Here is a 21509-nt window from a genome sequence, read left to right on the forward strand (position 1 = left end):
ACACACACACACACACACACACACACACACACACACACACACACACACACACACACACACACACACATTTTCAGAACCGCTTGTCCCATACGGGGTCACGGGGAACCGGAGCCTACCCGGTAACACAGGGCGTAAGGCTGGAGGGGGAGGGGACACACCCAGGACGGGACACCAGTCCATCGCAAGGCACCCCCAGCGGGACTCGAACCGCAGACCCACTGAAGAGCAGGACCCGGTCCAACCCACTGCGCCACCGCGCCCCCCTCAAATCAAATATTTAGAGCTTATTGGATTTTATATGAGAAATCAGCTTCAGCAATAACTCCTTGTTGCCTATGCACACCTTTCAGCTTCTGACAAGTGTATTTTCCTACCTGTGGGGATTTTGTGATGTTGGAATAAATTTTATGCAGTCTCTCTTGCAGAAGGTCTCTTCGATCCAAGATCTCTTGGGCTGCAATAGTTAACCATTCAATTATCTCATGTTTAACTGCAATATCAGCGTAGTTTTACTTACTGCCTATGACCATTCATAATAACAATTAAAAAGTTTTAATCAGTGCTGTGGATTCAGAGTCGTGGAGTCGGAGTCAGAAGCAGTTACTGAGTTGCTGGAGTCAGAAAAAATGTACCGATCCTGACTAAATGTACCATATATGCTGGCGTATAAGTCAACCCCCAAAACTTGGAGGTGTAATATAGGTTTAGTCTTGTATTCGCCGGATACGTCGACCCTCAAAAAAAATGTGCAACTTTGGGCAGTCCTGTGGAGTCGGAGTTGTGGAGTTAGAACCAATTACTGGGCTACAGGCAGTCCCCAGATTACGAACGAGTTCCGTTCCTAAGACTGTCTTCAAGTCGGATTTGTACAACGCTGTACGTAAGTCGGAACAGTTAGGAACAGTTCGTATCTAACGTCAGTTTGTCAAATGTTTGTCTTAGTGTATAGTGTACCTTTCTATGTATAAGAAACATTAAAGAAACACTTTGGATACACTAAACATCTTTAGCATAACAATACAGTAATAATAGTAATAATACAATGTAATAATAATAAAAATAATAGTACACACACATTGTCTGAACCGCTTGTCCCATACAGGGTCGCGGGGAGCCAGAGCCTAACCTGGCAACACAGGGCGTAAGGCTGGAGGGGACACACCCAGGACGGGATGCCAGTCCGCTGCAAGGCATCCCAAGTGGGACTCGAACCCCAGACCCACCGGTGAGCAGGACCCGGTTCAATCCACTACGCTACCACATCCCCCTACATAATAATAGCGATAATAATAAAAATAATAGTAATAGTAATTATAATAAGAAGAAGAAGAAGAAATGTTACTAGACTCTAGAGTATTCATAAGAGAAAGAGAGAGGAGGAGGCGAGAGAGAATGTGTGTGTAGGTATGAAAAACATTATAAAAACTTTAATGTTCGCTTTTCCAATGTTCGTTGGCGTTTCAGCTTCTTCCAGTCGTTTTATTATTTCCACTTTAGTTTCAACCGTGATCGTTTTTCTTTCCTTTGGTACATCACTATCACTTGCATCACATTTTCGCTTTGGTGTTGTCGCGGCCACACCTGCCGCAGATCAGACCGGCCAGGTGTAAAAGTGCCATCAACTGACCGGGTTGCGGAATGTTTACAGAGTCCACCCACTTGGCTTGTGATTCAGCACGACTTCTTCCTCCTCTATATCCCTTGTCCCTCGTTCTTGGATTTCCTGGATTCTGACCTCCTGCCTATCCACTTGGTTTTGATACTTGCCTCGCCCCTCAAACAGACATCCGCTCCTCAGAAGACCCACAGCCGCCCACGACCTCGATTCCTGTCTATTCCTATGTCCCATCCCAAAATAAACGAACCCACATTAGGTCCAAGCCTTACCTCGTGTCTCCTGTCTGCGACTGTGACAGGTGTCATGATTACGAGGGTAAAAACAAAAAAATTAAAGCCGAATACAGTAACACACGAGACACTGTTAACAGCAACGTGGTCCGACTGAAAAGAAGGAAGTCTTCGTCCTACCTCGGGCTCACGAGCCGACAAATCGCAGTAGATGCGCAATGTTTTCATGCGCGTCGCAAAGTAGCATCTATTACGAACCGTTGTATTTAACTCCAATTTTTAATATAATAGGCTTTACAGAGGGTGGTTCGTACCGACGGGTTGTACATAACTCAGGCGTTCGTAACCCGGGAACTGTCTGTACTGGAGTCGGAGTCAAAGGTTTTGCGTACCGACTCCACGGCCCTGGTAACATGTGCCATGATTATGCAGTCGACTCAGATCTAACAAACGGGATCTGATGTACAACACAGCTCATTTCTTTTTAGTCGCTATGTATTGTTAAACATTACGTTTAGTCGTCTCTCTCAAATAATATATAAACCTCGGTGTCTATAATAATATACGAAATAACATATGGTACCCTGCAATGGACTGGCATCAAAACAAAATGCCAAAAGCATTTATACTAAGGCTGATTGTAGAGTTGGCGGTTTTTCACTATTTTATGAAGTTCAGCATGACAATCAGCTATGTAACGTTGCGAAAATGGGAACGAGCAAATAATGATTTTTAGTGACGGCCTCACTATGTGAAGAGTACATTGAGCATTTTCCAAAAAGACAGCATTTTGCAAGAGCTGGGAAAAAAAAAAAAAAAAAACAATTAAATGAAGAAACCCAACCTGCAGACCATTGATGTTAACCTTTACGTGTGATTTGAAAAAGACAAAAATCACTCAGTATAAATGTAAACACACCTCTGCTTTCGCAGCTATTTAGGATCTGTCTTTAACAGTCATTATAAGGTGTTCTTTCGAGGCTTGCTATCGCTAGAAAAGTAATGTATTAATAATCTACAGATTACGCACAGTGCGCAAGTATATGTGATACTCAAATGAGACCCAAGTTTATTACCTCCCTCTGAAGCTCCATTCTTCGCAAACTTCTTCTAACGTTGGCAAAACTCTTCCAGAGCTTCCTGCTCACATGCAGTTGCAGCGACAGTTTTGAGAAGCACTTCTCTTCACTCCGACCAGCAGCTGTGATCCTTGGGTCGCTTCTGTTTAAAGTCCACTAAGAAGTGCCTGTCTCCTATCATAAGAAGGCCAGGAAGTTCACTCTGGCTGACAAACAAGCGTAACTCTGCCGAATTACTACAAGGGACAACAGGTAACAGATGTGGTATTTAAAGAATGAAACTTGCACATTTTACTTTATTTACTTAAATGTCAGCTGGAGGAACATGGGACAGGTTACGTCTGGGGAATACAGCCTGTACGTCGCACATACACTCATTTTTAAATCCTTCACAAGTGCTAAGAAGAGTATGGGATGCTGGACTTCTATTCTATTTGATCCATGCGGCAAGCTCCGGAAGGCTTTCGACACCTCTTTCCATATTACATTAATTTATTTAGCAGACGCTTTTCTCCAAAGCGACTTCCAATGAACTCTATGTAGCGTTATCAGCCCACGCACCTTATTGACCATGGTGACTTACACTGCTAGATACACTACTTACAATAAGTCACTCATCCATACATCAGTGAAACACACTCTCTCTCTCTCAGTCACACAATATGGGTGAACCTGAACAGCATGTCTTTGGACTGTGGGAGGAAACCAGAGCACGCAGAGGAACCCCACGCAGACACGGTGAGAACGTGCAAACTCCACACAGACTGAACAGGGATCGAACCCATACCATACCGTCCTCTCATACCACCCAGACACTGTGAGACAGCAACGCTACTCGCTGTACCAACGTGCCGCCCCTATTCAGCTTCCATATTCAATTATATTCTATTATAGTCTGTTTATACTGTATATGTGTGTGTATATATATTCAGCTTCATACCTAACTCTGCAAGACTATTATGACCGTGAATTCACAAAATGAGAGCTGGCTTCTGAGAACTCAGCCTGTTACCCTCTAAAGACGAATCATAACCTTGCTCAGATTGGGAATTGTAATATAGTTATATGGACATAAGGTGAAACATTAACAGAAGAACATAATGACATGCTTTAAAAAGGTGCAAACATCAAACTAGTAATTACCATCTCCATGGTATTTTATTTACTTTGCTGCCAGCATTACCAGTGAAATTTTCCATACTCGATCACATTATTCCTAGCAAAGTGTATCTTAAGAATGTTTGAAGCAGCACGCCTCAAATTCAGCTTTCAATTTTAAAATGATTATACTGTGGTTATACTATATAGACATTTTAAGAAAAAGACTGCAAAAGACTGACATTTAGAACTGAATTTCTAACCTGTAAACTGTAGCTTAGAGTTTTTTTATTAGTGCTGTAAAATCCAGAACTAACCTTAAAAGTAATAAATCTGTTTTTCCAATACAGGCAGTCCCCAGATTACGAATGTCCGATTTATGTACAACCCGTAGTTACGAACCACCCTCCGTAACGTCTATTACATTAAAAATTCGAGTTACATACAATGATTCGTAATAACGAACAGGTGCTACTTTGTGACGCGCATCAAAACATTACGCGTCTACAGCAGTTCGTTGGCTCGTGAGCCCGAGGTAGGACAAAGGCTTCTTTCTTTTCAGTTGGCCCACGTTGCTGTTAACAGTCCCTCGTGTGTGTTACTGTATTTGGCTTTAATTTTTTTTGTTTTAACCCTTGTAACCATGGCACCAAAGCGTAAATGTGATGCAAGAAGTGATGGCGATGCATCAAAGAAAAGGAAAACGATCACGATTGAAATTAAAGTGGAAATAATAACACGATCAGAAAAAGGTGAAACGCCAACGAACACTGAAAAAGCATTAGGCTACAGTCAGTCAATGATCAGGACAATTTTAAAGGACAAAGAGAAAATAATGGAGCATGTAAAAGGCTCTGTCCCGATATCTCCCTCTATTATAAAAACTATAGTAACATCATTATTATTGTTATCATTACTGTATGTTAAAGATGTTTTAATGTATCCAGAAGTGTTTCATTAATGATTTTTATGCATATAAAGATACACGTTATACTATATACTAACACAGACATTTGACTAATTGACAGACACAACCCTAACCGTTCCAACTTCTGTCAAAATCCAACTTAAAGACAGACTAAGGAACGGAACTCATAATGCGGGGACTGCCTGTAGTCAGTGTTGCTAATAAGGAGTAATTTTACACACTGCAGAAAGAAACAGATGATGAATTTCAGAGTGGGTGCTCTGATCAGACCATGCCCATGTGACACATGTGCTTTTACTAAACCCAGCAACGACAAGCCTGAAAATCAATCGAGCTCCTACAACACGCCACACTCAAAAAAATTTTCACGTATTGTATTATATCTTACAAACACCTTTCATTACAGCCGAACCAATAATCACAGAATTGAACAAAGGCATCAGTAGCGAAAACAGTTAAGTAAATAAGAAAATGTACGTGTAAGTTCCAGAGCTGGAAAGTAACGTTCTCCTTTACATCTTGGTCAGAACTTGCAGTGTATCCAGTGACTGCAGTAAAACACAAATTATACACAACTGTCTTTGCTATTGTCATTTCTGTCTGTGGATCTTCCTAGCAGTTGCACTTAACCAAACTTATAAAACAATATATTCAAAAAAATTTCGTTTTTTTTTTATTATTATTAAATTCTTCACGTTTCCATAGCATCGCCCTCCAGTAACACAGAGTTCTTTCTGGCAGGTTCTCCATCATCACACTGCAGAACGGAAAAGTCTAGATCAGGGAGAGGGGCTCTCCAGAACTGGAATGAATTGAAAGCAGAAAGATCATCATCATCATCATCATCATCTGTAGGGACCCCCTGGAAAAAAAAAAAAAAAGAAAAGATAAACAGCTTTACCTCTTTGCATTATCTTCTAACTTTGGCAGAAACTTAAAAAGTGGTGCAATACAATTAGTTTTTGTTAAATGTAAAAACACTGCTTTGTCCACAGCTGAGATAACTGATAATGGAGATCCCCAAAATGTGAGAACCTGATACATTAAGCAAATTAATGGATACATTTACATTTATTCACTTAGCAGGTACTTTTCTCCAAAACGACATACATCTCATAGAAAATACAATGTGTTCATTACATTAGCAGAAAGAGAGACTTAGATGTAGACGTGTGATTCTTTAAGTGCAGTTAGTTTCTTTCCACCGTATGAAACGATGTTCATCACACGAGTAGCTGCATAAAACTTTATCAGAATATCCAAGATCCAGAATCACCTTCCTAATAATATACTTTTTTTATATAAACACTGACATCACATTACACCAGTAGCTGCATGATGGTTTATCCTTTGTTTAACAGGTCTGATCTCAAAGTTATATACCATGAACATGAACACACATTACATGAACTTAAAAGATCATGGGTGAATACTGAAGTAAACCATGGTAAATTTGAACTTTATAACACATTTGAGTTTTATGGGACTGTGGTGCCCATACTCTTCATTCATCTAATCAACAGGGCAGGAACAGTTGGCAGTGCAGTGGTTGGAGCTGCCGCCTTTAGACACAAAGGTCGCAGGTTGGAATCCTCGCTGTAGTACTCTTTACCAAGGTACTTACCCTGAAGTGATCCAGTAAAAAAAAAAAAATTACCCAGATCTATAAATGGGTAAAAAGTAAGTTGTTTTGGAGAAAAGCATTAAATGACAATATATAGACCTAATATGTATATCATTATGTATGTCATTTTAGGAAGCAATATGTGTCATGGTACCAAGCATCACTTTCCAGTATAAAATATGGGTGCCTACCATGTTTTTTTTTTTTTTTTTTTTTAAATACTGCTACATTTGTTCCTACACACTGCAGGCCTTAGAAAATCGTATTAAGTCTTTGGGAAATAAACCACTAGCTCACGTGACTAAAGAAAGACAAGGCAGGTTGTCGTTGTGTTTCTGGCGACATCGCGTGGACACTGCAGGTACTGCACTCATCTCTGCAGCGTGCAACCGTATTATATTTTGAGCGAATAAACCAGACAATTCACCTTATCGGACTTTGTCATATTATTAGGCGCGGCGCCCTCCTCTTGCCGGCTTTCGGGAACCCCTGCAGGTAACGTTAATGCCTCAGCTTCGCCAACTGTGTTGTTCTCGTCTTGGAAGCTTCCAGAATGTACGACAACAACGCTGCCGTTTCTCGACACGCGCACGCTGTTCACGCGCGCCTTCTTACGCGGAAGAGCGGTCTCCGCTTCTCGCTCCTCCCAAACTCGCGGCCTCTTCTCGCGGGTGCCCGTCCGAGCGGCGGCCGGCGGCAGGGCGGCGGGTGCCCGGAATCCTGCCACTGCGGACGGCCTCGCTTCGGCGCCGCACGCGGGGCCCGCGGGCCGCTTAAAGGGCGTCTCGTGCTGCGGCGCATCTCCGGCGCGTCTCTTCGTCATTCGTGCGGCTCCCCCGAAGACGTCGCGCGAGACAGACCGTGCGCGCGCAGGTCGCTCACATCCCAGGCCACACGTGCGGCCGTTGGACACGGACACGGACACGCGCAGCTCCCTCCGCACGCACCACTAACGCGTGTTCGATCTTCCCGCAGCGCCCCCTGCGGCCGTTGCTTCAAAATAACACTTGGGAAGCTTCGGTAAAGATGCCAACTAAATGGTGAATAAGAATATATTGAAATGATACATCAGACATTATTACATGACATGACATGAGGGATCTTAACAAATGATGCATCTTACTGGCAAAAAAAAAAAAAAAAATCACATAAACCAAACATTAATATTCACATCTTCAAAAGTTAAAAATGTTCACCTTTATTGTAAAGAATTGACACTTTAACCTGATTATGAAGCTGGAAATCAATATCCAGTCACACGTGAAGTTAAAAACAAATATATTCCTTAGAAAATAAATACAGAAAACTTCTGCAATGCATGTACTTGAACTGAGCACTTCAGAATAAGAAACTACTGTACTTATTTTGGACTGAAAGACTGCGATGACAAAAGGCACCAAAATCATGTTACTCGACCTAGGAGTGAGGTTCGACTCCCTGCTGGAAATCGCACAGAAGCACACACAGAACAAAGTCGGATCTGTCGTAGACAACAATGGTCATCCTCTGCAGGCCACTGGAGTAAACATGGGGACACTTTGAGCAAAAGCCTAGTCCATTTATGGTGTCCAGGAAGAGGTCCTGCAGATCATTTCTACCTGCAGGCATCAGCCTCTACAGTAAGTCCTCATTTTGCCATAGAGGTGACCTCTTAGTGACCGAGGCACTGATCTTACAACACCTCCCTTCACCGTGCCCCTTCTAGTCTATAAACATGTTTGCTTATTCACTTTTTAACTCCTCTACTTAATTTTGTCTACTTTGTCATTGTATATATGCACGTGCGCATGTGTGCATATATGGCGTATACTGTACGCTGCTGCAACCGCATCCAATTTCCCGCTGGGATTAATAAGTCTTCATTCAATGAGAAGGAAGAAAAAGTGTCACTGGTAACACCGTATATGTATATCCTTAGGACATTTCATCTGTACAATTGGAGTGCTCAAACTTTCAAGGACAGCACATTCCAACACAAAAAACTGAGCAAATAAATTCAAATTGATCTGCATTTCGGTCAGCATTATTCCTATTGTCAGCTTGACACATTTCAAGCGGTGTCATGTCGTAGAGTCATTGCCTTCTTTCGGCTGTGTTTCCTCAACCTGACCAGCATCTTCATCTTGGAAGCCATTGGAAAACTGACGAGCTGGTTTTCTTGCCACAAAAAAGACACAGTCATATAGGTATTTCAGCATGGACTGGTCATTCTCAGTGTAGGTTGTAGGAACAGAATCTCTCTCAACCTAAAGGAAAATAATTACATTTTGTCTTATAATGTAACCACAATCAATACAGCTTTGTCCTAATTCTACCTGGAAAAAACCACAACTTACCGCTGATAAGAGCAAAGGTAACATTAAGGTCCATTACTGGTAAGTTTACAGTGCAGAAAAAAGTACAGATGCTCCTCGACTAACGGTAGGGTTACGATAAACCCATCATAAGTGGAAAAATCGTTAGTCGAAAAAGAATACAGTACCGCACCTACTGAACATAGCAGCTTAGCCCAGCCTACCTTAAACGTGCTTAGAACACTTACACTACAGCTGGGCAAATTTAAGCAGGAGACACACATGGGTGTTTAGTAGACATAATGGGATGGGAAAACACAAAAATAAATTAAAAAAAAAAAACGCTTTCAACACAGTATCGGTTGTTTACACTCGTTGGCATGATCGCTACAGAGACTGTGAACGCCGTTGAGTGGATGATGAGGCTCGGTGCCATCGCCCAGCATCGGGAAGAGTATCGTACCACATATCACAAGCACGGGAACAGATCCAAATTCAAAGCATAGATTCTACCGAATGCGTATCGCTATCGTAACATTATTACTTTAAAAAATCGTAAGTCGAACCATCATAAGTAGAGGAGCATCTGAATATATTATAAAGTGAATTAAATTTCTCTGTTTTTACAGCTTTTTGACATTAAATTTGATTGCATCTTTTTGTCTGTTCTAGTCGTCTGTGAGGGGAATGCAAGACAGAAAGTTATACCTGTATTGTTTTTATGCCATTTCCTTGGTGTTGAAGGCAATGAAAAGTACATAAGTTTGAAAAAGGATTTGGTGCTTCACAGTCAATAACTGGTTGCGTTACCATCAACTGCAACTAAATACTTCCTGTTGAAAGAAGCTTTTTTAGGTCCACTCTTCCATGGAAAGCTGCTTTAGCTCAGCAACATTTGGAGGTTTTCAAGCACAAAACATCCTTTTTCAGGTCTTGCCATAAAATCTCAATCTGATTCAGGTCAGAACTTTGACTAGGCCATTCCATAACTGATTTTTTTTTTTACAGCCATTCTGATGTTGATGCTTGCATGTTTATCATCATTGTCTTGCTGCATGACCCAATTGTGATTCCACTTCAACTTCCAGAATGATGGCTCAATATTCTAATTTTTCTGAGGTAAAAAGGAATTCATGGCTCCTTTGATAATACTAAATCACCAGGATCCTGTGGCAGTAAAACACCCCTCCCATTACACTGCTACCACCATTAGTAGAAAACTCTTACTCTAAAATGATGTACATGTTCATCATTATACACACACACACTGTCTGAAACTTCATGTCCCAAGCAGGATCGTGGCAAACCTGAGCCTCACCCAGCAACACAGGGCGCAAGGCTGGAGGGGGAGGGGATGCACCTGGGACAGGAACGGCAGTCCGTCACAAGGCACCGCAAGCAGGACTTGAACCCCAGACCCACCATAGAGCAGGACCCGGCCAAACCCGCTGCGCCACCGCACCCCTTTTTTATCATTATATATTCCTCATAGGGGGGCGCGGTGGCGCAGTGGGTTGGACAGCTGTCCGGTGGGTCTGGGGTTCGAGTCCCGCTTGGGGTGCCTTGCGACGAACTGGCGTCCCGTCCTGGGTGTGTCCCCTCCCCCTCCGGCCTTACGCCCTGTGTTACCGGGTTGGCTCCGGTTCCCTGTGACCCCGTATGGGACGAGCGGTTCTGAAGATGTGTGTGTGTGTATTCCTCATATTTCTGTAGTGTTTTTCTAATTTCTACTTTATGTGAATTGCCTTATTTATCTGTACTACGGACAATTGGAAAAGCATCACTGCACATCCTACTAAGTATGGTTGTGTATGCGAAATAAAATTTGAACGTGGTTTTTTTTTTTTTTTTTTTAAAAACCAGATGTAGCAAGGCCCATGTTATCCAAAAAATTCTAGTCCACAGACCATTTTTCCAGAAGTCAGACAGACATGTGATTTTGTGAACTGTAGACAATCTTTTATGTTCTTTTTAGTGAGCACTTGTTTCCACCTTGCCACTCTCTCACATATCCCATTTTTCCATACTGTCTTGTAATATTCTGTGGAGTTACGAACACTGACACAGGCCTGCAGTTCTCTTGATGCTGTTGTTGGGTCCTTTGTGAACTCATTATTGATTTTAGACCCTGTTTGTGGAGAACTTTTGACAGAACACCACTATTTCAAACTTTCTTCATTTCATGAGTCTGGCTCTGACCATGGGCTCAGGTTCAGAGCTTTAACCTTTGTAACACTGTCCAGAGTTATAGGTTTCAGCAATTCTTCTCTGGAGCCCTCCATAAATTTCCTTTGAATGTGGCAGGATGTGCCTCTATGAATCTCTAATTTATCTTGTAAGGGTTTAAGTAGTTGAAAATCATATTGGACAGGGCTGCGCAAATCACACTTCATTGTGTTCAAATAGCTGAGTCAAATTAGTCCCTTAATTAGGTTGATTAACAATTACACTTATGATTCCATGCCTTAAACAGATAAATGACAAAAACAATCCTGGTGTGTTTTTTTTTTTTCCCCTCTCCTGAGCTCCCTTCATATACAGTAAATCCTCAATTTAGCCCCAATTTGAAAGATTTTAGATTTATCAGACAAAATTCTACAGTGCATATGTCAGTACTTCCCTGTTATTTTCTGATTTGAGAGATCAGTACTTTTAATACTTCCCTGTAATAGTCCGGTTTGTATGTCGATATGTGCTTTGTGAACTGCCTCGCAAATGTAAAATGTATGTAGTATACAAGTCATTCTACTGCTAAAGAGCATTGGTAATTTATTGTATTTTGTAATGCAGGATACATAATAAATGTGGATATGCAAATCTGCCATTTTTTAATGGAAATATGGGTGGCATTGTGTTTCATGTGTTTGTATGAAACCATTAAATATCAGACACTTTTTTCAGACATCTGGATTTAACAGAAATTCGGCAATGTCGAAGATATATTGTACTGCTAGAACTGAGAAAAAGATATGATCAAATTTAATGTGAAAAAGCTGCAGAAAGAGAAAATTAGGCACAGTGGAAATACAACTACACAACACTATGTTTTGATTTGTGAGAGAAAGAAGAGCCAAAGACTGAATACTCAATTTTATTATCAATAGCGTGAATAATGAAAATGCCATAAAGAACAGCTTACCTCCATCTGAAATCCATACTGTAAAATGGCTGCCTTTACATCTTCATAGCTGAGTTCAATTGACAGTTCATTGGCCATATTTTCAAAGTGGTACAACAGAGGGCCTAGGATAAAAATATAATTTGTACAATTACACTTTTATTATGTTAGGTCACAGTGACTTTCAGTAATATTTGAGTATTTTATATGCAAATAGTCAAATTTTGTAATGAACTCACCTAAATTAATCCATGCTCCCCCTGGTTTAAGAATGTTCCATATAGTTTCTATGTAGTCAATGACATTATGAGCAGTGTCAATGAAGAAACAGGTAGTGACACAATCCCACGTATCTGAAATTGAGTACATTTTTCCCCATACGTTTATGAAGAATACATATTCATATTTCAAACAAAATGTAAACAGTAATACGTAAGAGTACTTATATATGGGACAGATATAGGGACAGCTGGTAGTGTAGTGGTTAGTGCTACTGCCTTTGGACCCAAAGGTTGCAGGTTTGATCCCACCTCTGGCCATAGTACCATTGAGCAAGCTACTTACCCTCAATTGCTACAGTAAAAATACCCAGCTGTATAAATGAGTAAACTTGGAACTGTAATAATTTGTAACCTTAACACTGTAAGTCACTTTGGAGAAAAGCATCATTTAAATGAGTAACTGTAACTAATGTACAGGCATGTCCCGTATGACAGAGTAACCATTTATTTGTTGATATGATGTGTTTTACTCACTTGGTTCAGTGTAAACCTCCAGGAAGTCTCCTGCCACCATGGAGAAGTCAGAATTTGCTGGAAGGCTCTGTGGGTTGACGTCCGGAAATTTAATTGGTCGGATCTGATCAAGTGATCTTTTGTTATTGCTGAACTGGTGGATCCATGGGTAAAGGGTCATGGAATTCACCTCATCGCACCTGAAAGTAACATTAGATGTTCATCTTACATTAGCTGATTTGGTGCGTCCTGCCTTCTGCCATTTTCACTTTGCTCGATATCCAAAACAGATTACATTTAACATCATTTTAACTTATTCAAGACAGCATTACAACAGATTCAGAGCAAATGATACCAACTGTCAACGGTTTATTTGTATAATGATTATAATTATTATTCATCATTTTTTACTGTCAACTTTAAATCAAGTATAAACTTTTACTACTCATACTAGAAAATATAGAAGATGGATAACTGCATATATCAGTTTAAATATACATGTGAAATGAAATATACAAGTAACGTGTTTTAGAGGCAAAACTAGTGAATGTTTTAAACTAGATTAGATCATTGCATACAGTCTGTGTAACTTAAACAATACATAATAAATAACATGGTAAGAGGAAAGATTACCTGTTTAAAACAAAGTTGGAAGAGAAGAGCATGAAGAAGCTCCACTCGTTGCCTTGGCAGGCATAGCCCAGTCGGGCAATCTCCCAAGCTAGTCTCCCAAGCCCTGCCCCCGGCACCAGGATCCTCACTTTCGATGCCTCACTGGGAGCCAGTAGAAAGAATCAGATTATTGGCATCCTACATGTACTACTGAGACTACATTAAAAACACCTGATGCATCCTTTTATATTTTCCAAAGTCTCTGCACAAAATTACCACTTTTCTCTTGGAAAGAGCTTTAGAATCTCAGTGATGAGAGGCTGGTAGCAGGCATCTCTCTCGGCCTTGCCAGCCTCACTCCAATCTCGTACAAACTGCTTGATTGTAGACTTCAGCTTATCCATGTCAAAGGTTGACGAAGGCCGCACCTTTCTCAAGTTATCCTGAAAAAAAAACGGACCACTAAATGTGACGGGACTGTGGGTCCTATACTCTTCATTCATCTAATCAACAAGGCAGGACAGCTATTAATGCAGTGATTAGAGCTGCTGCTTTTGGACCCAAAGGTTTGAATCTCACTTCCAGCTGTAGTACCCTTGAGCAAGGTACTTACCCTGAATTGCACCAGTAAAAATTACCCACCTATACAAATGGGTAAATAATTGTACAAAGTTTAACCTTGTAAGTCGCTCTGCAGAAAAGTGTTGGCTAAATGAATAAATAATATGCCAAGTGGAATTTGTTTTTTTCCCCATCTAGTGTTATATAAAATTTATTTTTGTGTGAAGAATATACAGTGAACAAAGAAAAAAAGTTTATATAAAGGTCATCTTAAGGACATCTCTGCTGAAAAGGTTGCAATTCGCACGGTTGAACTCCAGAACCGGACAGCTCTGTACTATCTCCTAGCAGCATTTGGAGGTACGTGTGCTGTTATGGGTAAAGAGTGTTGTACATATATCCCGGATCACTCGGAGCACATTAATTCCCTCGCTGATCACATCTCTGCAGTAGGGAAGTTGTTTCAGGATTACGGAGTCAGAAAATCCTGGTTTGATTCCTTTTTCGCCAGGTGGGCGGATTGGCTTCACCCTATTCTAATTTCTGGAGTTCTTCTGTTCGTTTTTCTTATGTTATTATGCTGTGCTTTTTCTTGTCTGAAACGTTTCTTGGTGAGCTGTTACTCCCTTGTACTTGTAAATGTACACTCCCTTGCAGCACTTTCCTGAGGTGGCTGACCTGCCTCAAGGATTTTAGTGGGAAAAATCTACATTGCCTGGGGGGGTAGGGGTGACTGAGGCTTTGTGGGTTTAGCCTGCAGGTAAATGCCCGGCCCTGAAGGTTGCCTGGTGTCTGGAGACTGGCGAGGAACTTCTGCTTTTTTTGGTGAGACTTTTCAAAGAAATCTCAAAGGGGGAGTGTGGAATGAAAGTTTGGTTTTAAAGCTTTACTATGCCTAGAATGTTCAAGGATGAATAACTGGTGAAATGACCTATGCAAGGAAGCACATTCCAGGCAGCAGTCTGGTGCCAGTTGTTGAACGTAGATTTGCATAGTTCCCCAGGGACTGTGCGCAATGAAAGAGATAACACCGGTGACTGCTGGAAGTGTTTTCTAAGGGGATGGGAGGTTAAGGGGCACAGTGACATGCCTGGAATGTTGAAACAAAAACGGATATATGTCTTACCTATGCCTGCGAAGAACCGCCCTGAAATGTATAAATATCCGCTTGCTTAGTCGCTAGTGTGTGACTCTCTCTCTAGGAGGCTCACCCATGTGCGCACATGAATAAATGAACTTTTCTGCAATCTGACTGTCTTGGTGAACTGAGTCTTTTCTTCCTACCACAGCACACAAAAAAACAAAGCGTGCGTGCACACACACACACACACACACACAGAAACAGCAGCCATAAAGCCTTCGACTTACATCTTCTCCATACTCCATATTCTCAAACATGTGGACGCAGTTCAGCACAATGGCTCGAAGCACCTCTTGGTTGTGGTCAACACATCGACGAATCTTCGCCAGGTGCGTCAAGAAATTTGGCAAAAGTTGCTGTTGGTGCTCTGGAAGTAATCGGAACTGCCGTTCTGCACGGCTCACTCGTTCGTGGACATGAATCCTGGGAGAAAGAAAGAGGGAAAAGAGCTTCCGTCAGTTTACTAGCAATGCTGGATACACCACACGTAAACCAATCAGTATTCCACACCATGAGACACCTACAAAGAGAATATTGTTGCAAGGAACAAAAATTTCACAATATATCTACACTTATTACTCACATAACAGCATTAATTTGTTGGATGAAATCACAGATCAGGTGAGTCCCCCAGCAGGGCATTAATGTATTACCATTTTTCTTTTGGAGAATAAAACAATTGCTTTCTGTATGAAAAATATGTCACCTAAAATTATGACAATGAAAACAACAACATATTTTATAATAGATGGTTTCCCGCATAATGGAACGTGCCGAAACTCGAACTTACGAATTAAAAAAATAACGAAAACCTTCAAATTTCGCTAGGTATGCAATAATATATATTGTACCATAAATGAAAAGATCTATTTTCTAATTTTTTAAGTTTTATATTTCATTTACAGCCCTCTTTTCCTGTCCTGTACTCCTGTGTTGCACCCATGCCATGGTCTCCGGAGAAACGACACGCTCCACTGCGTACAAGCTATAGGGTAATGACAGAAACAACTTGAACTTATTTACTATATATAGTTATAATATATTCACATTACTGTAAATGATTTCATATTTTACATACAGCTGGTCCCCGATTTACGATGGTTCGACTAACGATTTTTCGACTTTACGACAATGAGCTGGCGATAGACATTCAGTACAAACCGTACATCGAATTTCGATTTTTTTCCCGGGCAAGTGATCATACGGGGTGCGATACTCTCTCACGATGCTGTATTTCTTAACTTCAGTCTAATTAGTGTAACAGGTTAACATCATACATATAATAGAAATATTAATAGAAACATGTTAACATCACGTTTGGTTCACACCTCTCATTCATTGCTTTAAAAAATGAGATGTATTCTTAGGCAAATGTACCTGATGGTAGAAAATTTTTTGCCATAAGAAGCCTATATAGTTTATAGCACAGAGAGCGGTCCCTCAGTCTGTAAGTATCCTGCTCAAGGGTACAACAACCAGGGGGTGGGATTCAAACCTGCAACTAGGGCTGCCACGATTACTCGATTAATTTCGAGTACCCGGTTTAAAAAAAACGAGTACTCGGCAAAATGGCGGAAAAGGCGGCGGCGAACAGACTAGGGGTCCGTGCAAAAAATGTCAACGGTGTGGGAACACTTTACGTTAGAAGAAAAGAACAACATAGCTGTCTGCAGTCTGTGCGAAAAACCAACTTAAGTTAAATACAACAACAGCACATCTGTAATGCTGCAGCACCTGGCTGGCTGAAAAGGCGACATCCACCCGGCGTAATGCTCCGCCAACACGGTAAGTTCACTATTAGCTTTATTTAATCATTTTGAATACTCTTAATTTGCGCGCCGTTTTAAACACAAGACCGAAGTTCAAGATATAATATCATATGTATGATATATTTGCATTAAAGAGTTACCACTTAAACACCCATCAGAGAGCAGAATAATGGAATGTAGATGATAACTCTGACAAATTCACGAAATGTGAAGTTAAGCCTAAAGCGTGACTATATTCAATGTTTAAAAAAAAATGTTCAAATTACTTTTCATCGCGATTTCATAACTCATAAATTCCCGCTTGGGTTAGCATGTTTGGTTACTAATCACACAAATCAAGAAATTATAATCCCTACAAAAATTAACCATGGCTTTATTTTCAGTTTTGCAATGCAAAGCATTATTGTTCACTTGATTCTATTTTTGTGACTAAAAAAAACAATTACTCAAGTACTCGCCAAAATTGTCTGATCACTCGATTACCAAAATAATCGATAGTAAGACTCGATTACTCGCCAAAATAATTGTCCGATTACTTGATTACCAAAATAATCGATAGTGACAGCCCTACCTGCAACCTAAGCTGCTAAGGCATCAACTGCTACTCCACCAGCAACTGTCCCATTTTTATACTGCATAAAAGTCCAAACCTATAATAGCAAATACACGAAAATGTTTCAGCCATTCTGTCTGAGGATATGATGATCACTTTCATAACAAACATCTTTTAAGAACAAAGACCCATTAAAAAAACTCAGTATTCTGTCTCTCTCACTCACACACACACACACAGCCAAGGCTAGGCAGCTGGCCCGAGCTGCCCTCAGACAGATTCAGTCCGCTGATTGCCGTCTCCTTTTTTACCTGTAATATCTGAAAGCGTCGATGACCTTCCAAAAGTGCTGCCGTTCGAGCCTCTCTTCCTCCTCCTTCGAACATTTACCCCTCTCTTTACAACGATACGTTTCTTCTTGCTTTCGATCAGCACTCAGTCGCCCAGTTCCTTCAGCCATCGCTAAAACGCTGACGTCATCAGACGGAACCAATTGAGCAAAGTGTTCAATATTCCCGGGCATATGCTGCCAGGATAACTAATCGAGTCTGAACGTGAACGGAAACTACTTCAGTCAGGGAATTGTGGCGGTCACGTGGGCACTTTCTTCACGCGCAAACGGTAAAAAAAAAACTCTAGTACGCTTCGTAGCCTAGTATCTTTATCGGGGTCGCTTGTGCAAATAAATAAAATAGATTATCTCTTCCTGACTTTAATAAAAGCTGTTGAAAATAAAATTTTAAGGGGTTTTTTTTGTTTGTTTCTCTCAGGTATAACTTAGTGCTACAAGGGAACACAAGAAGAAAAAAAAAATGTGTTTACGTGGCTTATTTGAGAATAATCATGGACCACACTTGTTTAAATTATGAAAAAAGAGGGCGTTAATGTATTTCACGTCTCATTTCCATTTGCACTTTAACTTTTAAAATAGAACTGCACACGTCACCTGTCGTCCTATGCTTGTGTTGTATTAATTCTGTTCTGCGGTACACACGTCTATGAGTATGACTATCTGAGTCATGGGCTGACTTTCACTTTGTAAAAAACTGGATTTGGGGTCCTTTAGGGTTGGGATTGATTGGGATTAGTGCCATGGAGTCAAACTCAGCTCATACTGACCACTGCCATGCCCAGATCAAATTTAAGACCCTGGTTATGGCCTACAAAAGCATCAATAGAACTGCTCCTAGGTATCTACACGACTTGATCATCCGTTACACCCCAACCAGACTGCTACGCCCTTCCACATTTGCCCACTTTGTGGTTACACGTACGGAAGGTAAAGGACAAGGTTCTCGGTTCTGGCTCCGTTGTGGTGGAAAAACCTCCCCCTCTCACTCAGAACTGCTGAATCTCCACCCACATTTAAAACGGGTCTTAAAACTCACCTCTTCCAGATTCACTTCTCCCCTGATCTCCTAAGTTCATGTAATGTGTAAATTACATATTTCATATTTTTAATGATAACATTAAGATAATAAAACACAATAAAACAATGTTTCTTGGTTCACAGTTTAATGGTGACATTTGTAATTAAAACAGTAAACACAGGACACTATGAGTCCATTGGATTCACAATTTTTCCCATGAAGAGAATACTTTTAACATCCTGTTCATATATGATGACCATAAAAGGATGATTAAATTTCATTGTGAGAGATGAGCTGAATGAAAGCGGTTTTAGCAAAATGTGTGTCACTGCAGATCCCATAGTTCCAGTTTCATCGATATCTAAAGTAGCCCTGTGAATAATCTGAAAATTAAAAGTTTAAATTTAGATTTAAAAGTTTAGGGAATCAGATTCAGTCCTCAGTCATCCTATGTGCAAAATATCTGGAAAGTGAAATATGCATACCGGTATACACACACAGAGAAACTGTCTTTTTCCTTGGTTTCTATTTTTATATTAAAATTTATAAACCTTTCTTACCTTGGAGACTGAGAGTGTTTCTTCCTCTGATATTCCTGTAAAGTTAGCTCTTTCACCGAAAATGTCAGTGATTCCCATTTTAGTCAATATCTCTTGAAGAGAATAAGATGTTGAAATAGAAAATTTTGGAATGAACACTTGGCATTCCCTACAAAAATAAAGTTGGCATGAATTTGTTAGACCAAAAGCTGAGTTTTTTTTTTTCCCCATTTATATCTTGAACACAAATAGAAAAAAACTCACAAATGTTTAAAGAACATCTTCAAAATTAAGTTATCAGTGATAATTACAGCCACTCTAACTGTATTCCACTATCTTAATTTTAAATGTTCATTTTCAACAATTTTTTAAACTTTAGCAGGAAATTTGCTTACATTTTCTTCATCCATTTGTGCCATTTTGCCACTTGTGACTTGTCTAAAACATCTTCTAATGCCTTTAGTCCCTTCCGAGGAAGGACCAGCATCATGGAAACAGATTTTCCATAATGCAGCTCTAGAATATCAGTAGACAACTCTTGGTCGTAGTAGATGTTAAAATATCGTTTCTGAGACATCATTTTAACAGCAACTCTTGTTTTTTCATCAACATGAAAAATATCTTCCGTGGTTTCATGAGTACTAAATGGAAACTCCCATTTACCTGTAGTGGAAGCAACAATGTTTAGTTAAGATACTGGTGGAAAACACAGAGGGCTTTATAAAATAAACAAACAGACAGACAGACAGGGTACACTATCTATTTTCGTCATAAAATTTTCAGTTCCTTACATGAGGATACTTACCTTTGAAATATATGTAGCTGATCAGGTACATCACTGTACTCGTATCCATATTTTTAACCAGTTCAGGAATTTTGCCATGAGTTTTATCTTTTACATGTTTGTTAATAAGATCTCTGGTCTCAGTGGTCTTGGTGAAATCTGCTGTAAAAGCTTCTGAGTGGTAGTAACGCTTCATGTTCTCCAGAAATTCCGGCCGAGGCTTGAAGGTGTCATTCATAAAAAGAGCGCTGCCCACTGAAAGATCTACATCTGCCTTCTTATTGAGGTCTAAGAGGATCTGGTGGAAGGCCTCGTTCACCTCCTCCACAGTGATTTCTGTTTCATTGAAGCCGAGGCCTCTGAAGAGCTGCCGGTGTGTTTCGCCCTTTGCTCCCAGAGAAAGAGCAGCCAGGGCCAGTGACACACTCAGTGGGGAGAAGAAGATGTTCTTCGATTGGGAGTCAGACTGACTGGCAATTTGTTGGTACAGATGGAAGGCAAAGTTGGCATTCTTATGATAGATGTTCAGAATGTCACGGCCTTGTCCATGCACTTCTTCATGGGACCCATCGTTTTGGTCATGGTGATCACCTTGGACAGGAATGTAAAGCACTGCCAACACGATGTACAAACAGAGAACTAGCCTCATTTTACTAACGGTGTCAATACCTAAAAAAAAAAAAAAAAAAAATAGTTTTAGATTGTGAACTAAGCAATTGTTTGTAATAGTATGCAAAATTAGAACTGGTATCTTTCCTGTAATTGTAGAATATTGAATTATTGTAATTAAACTTCTCAAATATTTTATAAAATTGTCCCTACATTGCATAAAAACATTTTGTAAATGTAAACGTAGAAGAGAATTCATTTAACTCACCGTAATACCGTACTTAGCAGTTCTGCTTTTCCCGTCTTGTCTAAATCTATATATTTTGGCGAAAGGCCTTATTTTGCAAAGTCAGTGTAAAACTTTGAACTGTTTGAGTTCTAAATTATATTTGCTTTACAGAATCATTAACCAACAAACAAGAATGCTGATAATTCCAAGATAAATCAGCATTGTTAGTTTTTCATAATTCGAGAAGCATATATTTAAATGAATTTAATTCAGCATAAATGCTTTGATGTTTTACATATGTCATTCACTCACCCACTCACTTTAATCACTTGTCTTGGTCAGGGCTGCAGTGGCCTGGAGTGTATCAGAATTACTGGGTGCTAGGCTACGAGGGGTACGCTCCAGGCAGGGCAAGAGTCCATCACAGAGACACCACACACACACACAGACACACACACTATGGCCACTTTAGCATTACCAGATCACCTGAAATGCATATCTTTGGAATGTTGTAGGAAACCCACACAGACATGAGGAGAAAATGCAAAATCAGCACAGCCAAGACACTGTGAGGTGGCAGAACTACCCACTGCACCACCATGCCAACAACTTCATGTAC

The 21509-nt window shown here is 40.3% G+C and overlaps 3 protein-coding genes across 5 annotated transcripts in view; all 3 read right to left on the minus strand.

Moving 5' to 3' along the window:
* Positions 1 to 2942, minus strand: part of trpm6 (transient receptor potential cation channel, subfamily M, member 6) — a 30343-nt gene extending 27401 nt beyond the window's left edge. The window contains exons 1-2 of the mRNA XM_029259540.1: positions 2925 to 2942; positions 375 to 454 (exon numbers count right to left, since the gene is read on the minus strand). Of these exons, the coding sequence (XP_029115373.1) occupies positions 375 to 454; positions 2925 to 2942 (98 nt within the window). The remainder of the gene's footprint in view (positions 1 to 374; positions 455 to 2924) is intronic.
* A 4901-nt stretch (positions 2943 to 7843) lies between these two features.
* Positions 7844 to 17826, minus strand: carnmt1 (carnosine N-methyltransferase 1). 3 transcript variants are annotated; one of them, XM_018760016.1, is made up of 8 exons: positions 17671 to 17826; positions 15265 to 15460; positions 13612 to 13778; positions 13357 to 13497; positions 12745 to 12923; positions 12229 to 12276; positions 12011 to 12114; positions 7844 to 8823 (listed from the first exon to the last, which is right to left on the minus strand). In XM_018760016.1, the coding sequence occupies exons 1-8, from the start codon at positions 17817 to 17819 to the stop codon at positions 8638 to 8640; spliced, it is 1170 nt and encodes a 389-aa protein (XP_018615532.1). In that variant the 5' UTR covers positions 17820 to 17826; the 3' UTR covers positions 7844 to 8637. The 3 variants fall into 3 exon arrangements, with proteins under 3 accessions (XP_018615532.1, XP_018615531.1, XP_018615533.1); XM_018760015.1 differs by having other exon boundaries at positions 12229 to 12342; XM_018760017.1 differs by having other exon boundaries at positions 8638 to 8734; positions 12229 to 12342.
* A 1031-nt stretch (positions 17827 to 18857) lies between these two features.
* On the minus strand, positions 18858 to 21014 carry LOC108938984 (alpha-1-antitrypsin-like). The gene is made up of 5 exons (XM_018760026.2): positions 20930 to 21014; positions 20074 to 20721; positions 19664 to 19931; positions 19290 to 19437; positions 18858 to 19112 (listed from the first exon to the last, which is right to left on the minus strand). Exons 2-5 carry the CDS (start codon positions 20699 to 20701, stop codon positions 18915 to 18917), a joined length of 1242 nt encoding a protein of 413 aa, XP_018615542.1. The 5' UTR covers positions 20702 to 20721; positions 20930 to 21014; the 3' UTR covers positions 18858 to 18914.
* Between the last annotated feature and the right edge of the window lie 495 nt (positions 21015 to 21509).

This window comes from Scleropages formosus, chromosome 17, assembly GCF_900964775.1.
Source record: "Scleropages formosus chromosome 17, fSclFor1.1, whole genome shotgun sequence".
In the NCBI taxonomy this organism is placed as follows: domain Eukaryota; kingdom Metazoa; phylum Chordata; class Actinopteri; order Osteoglossiformes; family Osteoglossidae; genus Scleropages; species Scleropages formosus.